This window comes from Sceloporus occidentalis, unplaced genomic scaffold, assembly GCF_023333645.1.
Source record: "Sceloporus occidentalis isolate IW3139 unplaced genomic scaffold, rSceOcc1.0.p SCAF_111, whole genome shotgun sequence".
In the NCBI taxonomy this organism is placed as follows: Eukaryota; Metazoa; Chordata; class Lepidosauria; order Squamata; family Phrynosomatidae; genus Sceloporus; species Sceloporus occidentalis.
In genome coordinates, this window is record NW_028317091.1 from 1,082,733 (window position 1) to 1,093,278 (window position 10,546).

At 37.0% G+C, this 10,546-nt stretch overlaps 1 protein-coding gene across 1 annotated transcript; it reads right to left on the reverse strand.

Annotated features, from left to right (window-relative positions):
• Positions 1-6,925: 6,925 nt before the first annotated feature.
• LOC149282870 (olfactory receptor 2A7-like) lies at positions 6,926-7,849 on the reverse strand. The gene has a single exon (XM_089497950.1). It carries the CDS (start codon positions 7,847-7,849, stop codon positions 6,926-6,928), a length of 924 nt encoding a protein of 307 aa, XP_089354076.1.
• Positions 7,850-10,546: the final 2,697 nt, after the last annotated feature.

Genomic DNA, 10,546 nt, shown 5'->3' on the forward strand with positions numbered 1-10,546 from the left:
GTTTTGTTCAAAGCTTTATTACCTGCAATACTTTCATATTTATATTTTATACTTTTACATTTTTTTATTTTATGTAATATATATTAGACTTTTGCATTCGGATTCGGGGAGAGGACTTCACCCGACATTCACCTTAAGGCAAGAGGACGGGACTTCCAGTGACTTCTTCTCCCAGATTCTAGGATCAGGGAGAGGATGTCAATGGGACAAAGACAAACTGAAAAATTTGTCAGAATCATTTTGTGCCCATTTGTAACGTATATCCTACATTGTGGTTCTGGCGTCATATATGAGTTGAATATATTTTTTCATAGATTTATGTTGATCAAAAAGCGACATGGACAATTTATCATTTCATAGATATTGATCTAAAATTAGATTTTGTTCAACTTACTATTAAAATTCCTTCAGAATCGTTGTTTTTTTATACATTCCTTTAAATGTACAATCTGCCATCAGATCGGCCCCATCCGGCCCATTTTTCCTGCTGTAAGAACTCAAACCTTAATCAGTCTCGTCTTAGATTCAGGAGCCATGTGCCTATCCCATACATGTTTAAATTCCCTTATTGTATTAATCTTTACCACCTCTGCTGGGAAGCTGTTCTAGTTATCTACTACCCTCTTAACAGAACAAATAAAACATTTAAAAAAAATCTAAAGAAAAGCAATGTCTGGTAAAATAAAGATGAGAGAAAAAAAAAAACCACTACTCACGTTGTTTCAATGTATCAACTTGTTTGCATACATAGACATGTGAATCAGGTCCCAGCTCAGCAGGTACACATACTGGAGACTTCCAACTCTCCCAAATAATCCATATCCGTTACATAGATGTAAGTATACGGATGGGGGATAACCTGGAACATGATAGTTCTAATTGTTCTACTTGTAAAATACTTCTAAGTGCTATTTGCTAATTGCTGTTTTTTTTCCTACAGACAGAAAGTCTATACTATGAACTATTAAGGCCTTATCTTATTGCATTATGATAAACAACAGAGAGTCTGTGTCTCCTATAGGAGGATCATTTAATTAGTGAGCATGGAGGATTAGGTGCTTAACACAGGCACCGTAAGCTCTTTTACACAGGAGTCAAGGAGCAGGATGCAAAAATGTGTTATGAGTTTATGGGGACTAAAAGGATGGAGACCTAGAGGGATACTTATTTCAATTATTGTAATATGACTATATTATGCTGGATCCAGTTGAGCAGAGTAGGTCAGATACAGGGGACAAGACTGGAAAGAGCTGGAGCCACAAAGGCCAGACAGGCCAGGTCATTATCCAGGAGAGCACGGGCATTATCCAAACCAGAAGACTCGGAGCAGGTCAAAACAGGAGAACACGATAACAAGCCAAATCAGAAGACAAGGAGCAAGGTCAAACAAGCCGGGTCTGAACGGGTTAATGAGTTCGAAATAGAGAAGCAGCACAAAGCACAACCGATAATGAAAAATAATAATAATAATAATAATAAATAATGAAAGTCCTGCGTTAAAATACGCTGTAGGAGCCAAGAACGGCACAGGCAGTCAGGTAGGGTCATGCGAGGTCACAAATGCACATAACTCCTGTACGTGAGTAGACAGGACGTGAGGTGATCACTCATTTCCAGACGGGAGTGAGTGTGGTCAGCCCTCCGCTCGACGAGAAGGCTGATTGTTGCTGGCAGAGACAGCTGCTGCAGGAACAGCCTGCGAAGAGTGGAGTCGGGGCCTCGTGGGTCCTAACAATTTTAATAAGTAAACTACTATAATTTCTAGTCTTAATAATGAATTACACATTAGTACAGAAGAAAAACTGGCTTGGGTGGCCAAGAGACATAAGCACTTGTGCCCTATATTATCGTCAGTTAATAATTATTCACATAAATACCATAAATTATTCGTTGGCAAGTGGTCCATATGTAGACAACTGGATCAAGTGATTGGTTCCCATGCAGCATTAAGAAAATGTGAGGTCCTGAAGCTTGAAGATACCTACGCCTGCTTTTGCCAACAATTCTTTATAGACCAAACCCATTTTGAAAAGATAGTACCTGGAGCATAAATCCAATCACTGTGGGCAACGAACAGTAAGCACGTCACACTCTGTTCCTAATTATTTTGCTTTGGGGAAAAAAATTTCTAACATTTCAATGCGATGGAATTAATTATTTCTGCAGAATCCTCCACAAGTTAGAAAGTGCATGTGTTCTAAATGAAGATCTTGTATCACTTGTATCTTCTAAACCGTGTGATCTAAATGAAAGTCTTGTATCACTGAATGGGAGCCTTTAAATACATTTTACAATATTGGGAATTAAAAATCGAGAGGGACAGCCATCTACTCTACTGGGACTGGAATGTTAAAAATAAAAAAGAGAAACGCATTGAGCAGTCCTGGTGGGAAATCAGACTCGACTGCAATTATTTATTTGCAGCTAACAGACTCACTACAATTGATCTTTGGACATTAGTCCTGATAACGGCCCTCTATGCATATTGTTGAATTAATAAAGAGGAATACACCAGCAAAAGTAACATATTAATTCACTCCAGCCAGGGGCGTAACTAGAAAACAGCTAACAGCTAACATCTGGCTGCGGCGTTTTTATGGGCGTTTTTAGCTAAAAAAACCAAGTGGAAACCTAGCCTTCGGCGTTTTTTAGCTAAAAACGCCCATAAAAACGCCAATAGCGCCACCTGGTGTTTTTTTAGTGAAAAAACGCAGCAGCCAGATGTTAGCTGTTCTTCAATAGGAAATCGCAGAATGCCATATCCACTTGGCGTTTTTTTGTTTGGCGTTTTTTCAGTCCTCTTTGGCGTTTTTCTGCTTTTTTGGGCTCTGTGGCAGTTTTTCAAAATCGCAGCATGTTGACACTCTGGCGTTTTGTGCAAGGAAATCTTGGCGTTTTTCTCCAATAGAAGTCTATGGGAGAGAAAAAACGCCATGAAAAAGCCATGTGGGTTTATTGCCTTGGCGTTTTTTATGGCGTTTTTTCCACAGTTACAATGCAGAGGATGGACCCAGTATCTGTGTGTCCTACGAAAAATAGGCTGGAAACAAACAGTTTCACACAAAACAAAGTTCATATTGAATTCTACACCATTTAGAACAAACATGCCATTACAAACAAACATACGCGACGCATCAACTGGATCCTGCGTGCCAAAAGCAACAGCAAACAATTTGCACCATCATTTGGGGCCAATCTTCCTAGAGGAGCAGACATTCGGAATAAAGCAGGCCTTACAAACCACAGAAAAGTGACAAAAGGGTCCGCCAGGGCGTTTAAGTAGAACTCTACCAAGTAAATGACATCAGGGGGCAGATACTTGCCATTTATCCGAATCCCTTTTAGCTGGGTGAAACTTCTAACTTGTAAAGGCTGGAAAAACTGCCTAAGGTCAAAAAAAGCAATTTCCACAGAAAGGCTAAAACGCCAGAAAAAACTCCAGAAAAAAACGCCAAAACGCAGGAAAATGCAGTGGCAGTTTTCTTGGCGTTTTTCATCAAGAAAAAAACGCAGGACAAAAACCCAAGTGGAAACCTAGCCTAAAAGCAGAAGATAACACGCAGAGCCAACGGATTGGATTCAATGTTGGAGACAAATCTATCACAAGTAATTGCCTGCTAATTCTTGCATAGATTTGAACTGAAAAAACAGGTAGAAAAGGGTAAGGCTAGGTTTCCACTTGGTTTTTTTTAGCTAAAAACGCCCATAAAAACGCCAATAGCGCCACCTGGTGTTTTTTTAGTGGAAAAACGCAGCAGCCAGATGTTAGCTGTTTTTCAATAGGAAATCGCAAAATGCCATATCCACTTGGCGTTTTTCTGTCTGGCGTTTTTTCAGTCCTCTTTGGCGTTTTTCTGCTTTTTTGGGCTCTGTGGCAGTTTTTCAAAATCGCAGCATGTTCACACTCTGGCATTTTTTCAAGGGAATCTTGGCGTTTTTCTCCAATAGAAGTCTATGGGAGAGAAAAAACACCATGAAAAAGCCATGTGGGTTTATTGCCTTGGCGTTTTTTATGGCGTTTTTTCCACAGTTACAATGCAGAGGATGGACCCAGTATCTGTGTGTCCTACGAGAAATAGGCTGAAAACAAACAGTTTCACACAAAACAAAGTCCTGGACTGGCTCATATTGAATTTTACACCATTTGGAACAAACATGCCATTACAAACAAACATACGCGACGCATCAACTGGATCCTGCGTGCCAAAAGCAACAGCAAACAATTTGCACCATCATTTGGGGCCAATCTTCCTAGAGGAGCAGACATTCGGAATAAAGCAGGCCTTACAAACCACAGAAAAGAGACAAAGGGGTCTACCAAGTAAATGACATCAGGGGGCAGATACTTGCCATTTATCCTAATCCCTTTTAGCTGGGTGAAACTGCTAACTTGTAAAGGCTGGAAAAACTGCCTAAGGTCAAAAAAAGCAATTTCCACAGAAAGGCTAAAACGCCAGAAAAAACTCCAGAAAAAAACGCCAAAACGCAGGAAAATGCAGTGGCAGTTTTCTTGGCGTTTTTCATCAAGAAAAAAAACGCAGGACAAAAACCCAAGTGGAAACCTAGCCTAAAACATTTTATTAAATCTGGATCAGCATAGCTCTTGTCATTTCATTGTTTCGATTGCAATCTATAGGATGATTGGTGTTCGGTTACTCGTGATCAATATATTTCCATGGAAATTTACCCATTACGAGGTAACAGAAGAGCAATTTTCAGATGGACTTCAATTTAAAAAAAGATAAAAACCCAAACAATAAGATTATGAAATCTAGGCCTAAGGCTAGAAAATTTAATTTGATTTTCACAGCACTTATGAAATTATAAAAATGCAATTTTAAGCATGAAATTAGAATTTTGGCAATTTGGAAAAAATGTAATGTTTTTATGATATTGTACAACAACAATTGCCAATAGTTAAAATAATTTGTTGTTTTTCTTCATTCAACTGCTAACAAGATCCTAATGGAACATATATCTGGAGACGGGGCTTTAATTACACAGTAATAATTTCCGTAATAATAATGTTCGCTGCTGCTAAACAACTTATTTTTGAAGGACCGCTGAGCATCTGAGCGCTGTGTTTTCCGAAAGTACTCCTTGTTGTAAATTACCACTTTGGGAATTTTTATTCTAGAATGGAAAAAAAAAACGAGTGAGAATTCAGCTGCTTGTTTAGTTTAAATTTTATATAACGCAATGTCATTATCAAATTCTCTAATTAACTGTTAAATTTAAAAAATACACATTTTAAGTTGAAACATTTATTAACTAAATATGTGCTGACTTTTGCCATAATTAATTTTCAGTCATTGATTAAAAGTGAATGTACTGTTTTTTTTATGGAAGAATAAATAATAAAATAAACAAAAAAAATATTTGATATATAAAAATTTCACTTGCATTGTGGTAATGAATGAATGAATAATTAATTTAGTCCACGTTGTTATTTTAGACTCAAAGTCATTTTTCTTTAGAATGATAATAAAATTTAACTTTATCTGAAAGGGGGAAATAAAAGGATAATTGACGACCTTTTCTCTATGAAATGTCTACTTATATATATATATATTTTTTTTTAATTTTTTTTTTAATAGAACAGCTGTTGTATTGTAGATCATGACACTTTTATAAGAAGGCATAATGTAATTCATCGAGATTTAAAAAAAAACAATTTTCTCTAGCTTTAGCAAGGTAATGTACATGTGTGAATTATGGGCATGTCAAAAACTTCGGTGTAGGGAATGCACAAGCGACCGACACCCTAAACGGTAGTGAATTAGGGGTAACGACAAATGAGAAGGATGTGCAATGTCAGTCAGCAGCCGCTAAGGCCAGTAAGGTATTGTCGTGTATAAAAAGGGGCATCAAGTCCCGGGATAATAATATAATTTTGCCTCTGTATAAATCAATGGTAAGGCCGTACCTTGAATATGCTGTGCAATTTTGGGCACCTATTCTAAAGAAGGATATCATAGCACTAGAAAGGGTGCAGAGGCGGGCTACAAAATTAATAAAAGGAATGGAGCACTATAGTTATGAAGAAAGGTTAACAAATGTAAATCTGTTTAGTTTAGAAAAACCGCGCCTCAGAGGGGATATGATAGCATTATATAAATATATTCGGGGCCAATACAAATCATTGTGTGGAAATCTGTTCATAAACAGGACTATGCATAGGACACGGGGTCATGCGTTTAGGAGTGACCACATGGGACCACTTTAGGAGATTTAGTCTAAAGCAGAGGAAAGTGTTTTTTACAGTAAGGGCAGTAAGGATGTGGAATCCTCTGCCTGCAGAGGTAGTTTTATCAGAGTCGGTACAGACGTTTAAACTGCAACTGGATGGATACTTGGAAAAACATAATATTCGGGGATATAATCTTTAATTATGGGGAAACGGCTTATTGATCCAAGGAGAAATCTGACTGCCATTTTGGGGTCAAGAAGGAATTTTTTCCCTGGTTAGTGCAAAATTGGAAAGAGCCAAACTGGGGTTTTTTTGCCTTCTTTTGGATCAACAGCAGATCCCTCACACAAGGGTTGCAGGAAGTGACATGGACCCAGGCTCCTGAAAACACGCCCAGCAAAGGAAAGCTTTATTAACAAGAACAGAGGCGTGCAGCATACGAATTCTGGCCAGCAGATGGCAGCAAAACAACAATACATATAAACAACATGGTGATGGAAGAAGTGATAATATGGTGGGCATTAAATAAATATGAGAACAGTACAGAGGACAGCACAACAGCAACAAATTAACAGACATAGGAAAGGCTGAACTTGATGGACACAGGTCTTTTTTTCAGCCTATATATAACTATGTAACTATAAGATTGTATTTACACATCTTAAAGCAGGTAAAAGTGCATAATCACTACACAACTACAATAGTCACACATTTCTCTTTGTAGAGAAGACAAAATCATGACATACTGAATACTTTCATGACTGCGCATTTAACTTCATTATTTCTCAAACTGTAAATCAAAGGGTTTAACATGGGAGTCACAATAACATAAAAGACTGTGATGTACTTGTGTTTTTTTGAAATATGTTTTTTGGGCCCCAGGTACAGAGACATACTGGTCCCATAAAACATTAATACTACAGTCAGGTGCGAAGCGCATGTTGAAAAAGCTTTAGTCCTTCCATTTGTAGAATGGATTTTCAATATGGATGCTATAATACACATGTAGGAAACTAAGATAAAAGCAAAAGGGACTAAAAGTGTAAAGAAACTTCCGAAAATGATTTTGGCTTCATCAAACGAAGTGTCTCCACAAACCAGTTTCATTAAAGCTATAACTTCACAAATAAAATGATCAATTTGGTTTCCTTTACAAAACGAAGGTAGGCTAGAAACTGAAGGAAGGACAGAATAAGCAAAGCTCCCCAGCCATACAATGACGGAGATATTTTTACATATCCTCCAGCTCATAATAACCGTATAACGCAAGGGAAAGCAGATCGCCACGAAACGATCGTACGCCATCACCGCCAGCAGGATACATTCAGTTTGTCCTAGGAATAGACTTATATTCATTTGTGCGATGCACCCAATATATGATATTCTTCCTCCCATTGTAGAAATCAGGTCAAGTAACATTTTGGGGACAGTGCTTGTTGAATAGAATAAATCCAGAAAGGATAGGTGGCAGAGAAAATAGTACATAGGCGTGTGCATACGAGAGTTGGCTATAACTGCGCATATTAACAAAATATTCCCAAAAATGGTCAGTAAATACATGAACAAAAACAAGACAAAAAGCAGGATTTGAGTCCTGCGGTCCTGAGAAAGTCCAATTAAAATAAATTCTTTTACCACAGTTTGGTTCTCATTCTCCATTTTCGTGAATTATGTATTAGAACTTAGAACTTCTCACTATAACAAGAAAATAGGAAATGTGAATACCAAAAAAAATTTATTTGTAGGATTAGATGAGATATCATTGGACAAGGATTATGAAAAATAATCCAACCATAATCATGAGGCAAGGCATGTTATGTTTTTCAGATAATTGTTTTTAAAATAAAATAGGAATTAAAAATATTGATCCAATAGATCTCATTATCTTAAAATAGGTAGAAAATAATCAGTGCTCAACTACATAGCACAAGGAAAATAACAATATTATGGAGTGACAGGATGGTTGGGTACCCATAGTATTTTTTAATTTTCTTTTTAATGCGACAGGTTCCTGGGAAAGTAATTAAAAACATCAGCTGTGGGGAGATACGTTAGGGAGTTATTCAGGCGACGTTGTTATAAATGGGATAGGGGATACAGTAAGTAGTATTGTGGTATCAGTTACTTAGTTACTTTGGAAGCCCAACCATTAAATGCTAAATTAGAACTCACCTCCTGTTGGATGCATTGGTTGAATAGCATGATGTTTGTTTATTGTAAATGTCGGTGGGTTTGGCTTGGACCTTTGTTAAATATGGTTACATTTTACACCATAGCTGCTGCACAGTCATACGTTTTTGACCTTAGTATTAATAAGACCTGGTTAAGGCACTAATCGATAACCTCAGTCTGAGCCTCTGGGTTCAAGTGCGAGTGAGACAACATTTAGGTTCAAACAAAGGTGGTCAGAGGAAAAAGGCTATAAGGTCGAGTACTAATAGAGGCGTAGAGTAAACATATAACAAAACCCTAAGGGAAGGTCAAACTCAGAATTTGAAATGAATTCACTGGAACTGCCAAGGCAACCCAACTCTGCGTTCACTGAATGGTCAGATTAAATATTACTGCTGATATTCTACTCAGAACCTGAAAGCAAGAGAACCAAAGGAAATTGTGGATTAGGAATCGGGCACATGAGAATCCCAGGCAGATGAGACGTGTGGTGAATACAATTATAGGAAAATTTTGGCTTTGTGACACTGGATCTTGCCAAATAGCACCGGTCCGTCCAGGAATAAATGTGAGAAGGTTCTTCACTCAATGGGGCCTTTCTGATGTGATCAACTCATAATTAGTGCAGTTAACAGAACATTAACATTTGGTTAGACTACATTTTAGTTCCCTATTAGAAGAAATGAAACTTTTAACCTCTAGATGGAAAAAGGTAGAGTTATCCTGGTTAGGTCGAATAAACATACTTAAGGCATATTTACTACCAAAAATCTTATATTTGTTTAGAATGATACCATATGTAGTTCCTAAGAAAATATTGAAAGATTTTGATAAACTATTCTCAATATTTGTATGGTCAACAAAGAGACCTAGGATCTCAAAAAATATCTTGAGGAGGGGTATCTCTCAGGAGGGGATAGGCTATCCAGATCTATATAGACTTCACGAAGTTTCTCATATTTCCCACGCGATGGCATGGAGACAAATAAATAAACATAATCTAGGTTGGTATAGCATTGAGAAAAGTATAAATAACAACGTCGAACCATTTAATTTAATATGGCTTGATAAGAAAATGATTAAGAAACTAGGAATATCAAGTCTCTTAATGAAAGATATATTAAAAGTAGTACTCAAAGCTCGGGAAAACTATGGCTTATCAACTGCCATATCTGAATTATCCCCTATAGGAATTTTGAATTTAAATATTAGAGACCTACATATGCAGAGCTGGAAACAAAGGGGAATACTAGACATCGCAGATATTACAGAAAGACAAACAGTGACCCCATTTGTAGATCTTTAAGTCAGATATAACTTATTAAATAAAGACCTTTTCTCATACTTACGTATAAAACAATTTTTATCTATAACTCCAATAAGGGAAGGTGACAAATTGGATGACCTCTTCCTAGAACCCCCGCTATCAAATAAGATCTCGAAGGTAGCAAAACAACTGGTCAATCTCTTACCTCAAGGGAAATCTAAGACGATTTTACTATGGGAAAAAGACCTTAAGATTGAGTTTCAGCATCAAAATTGGTACAAGGCTTGGAACCATACTAGACAAGCAGTTCACTGCTTAAATTTACATGAGCAATATTTCAAATTACTACATCGCTGGTATTTGGTTCCATATAGTCTTAGTAAGATGTTTAACGCAGTTAATGGTCTGTGTTGGAGGTGTAATCAAGTAGTGGGAACTCATTTTCATATATGGTGGGAGTGCCAAAATCTTGACTTTATTAAAGAAATAGCCTGTTCTATATTTTTAACAAATACAGCTATTAGAACCTGTTTGTTACCCCAAACTTTCATGTTTCATTTGGACTTACCACATGCATCTAAATTTAACAATATTTTTTTTATTAATATACTATTGGCTTGTAAAATTTGTGTAGCTCGTCGCTGGAAAACTCAGAATACTCCAACACGAGATGAAATCTTTAATCAAATTAATACTCAGGCTACTTCAGAGAGATATTTCTTTCGAAATAATCTAGTCTTTTATAATAAGATTTGGTCTAGTTGGAACCAAAGTTTTTTACTTAGATCTTAAGAAATCTTTCTTATTAGCTGAGCCTGGATAGAGTTCAACCATCCTTACTTAGCCATGGGACACTATTGCCCCCTCCTTAAAGATTTAAGGTTTCAATAGGACCATCTTTCAAAGAGCTTTGTCAT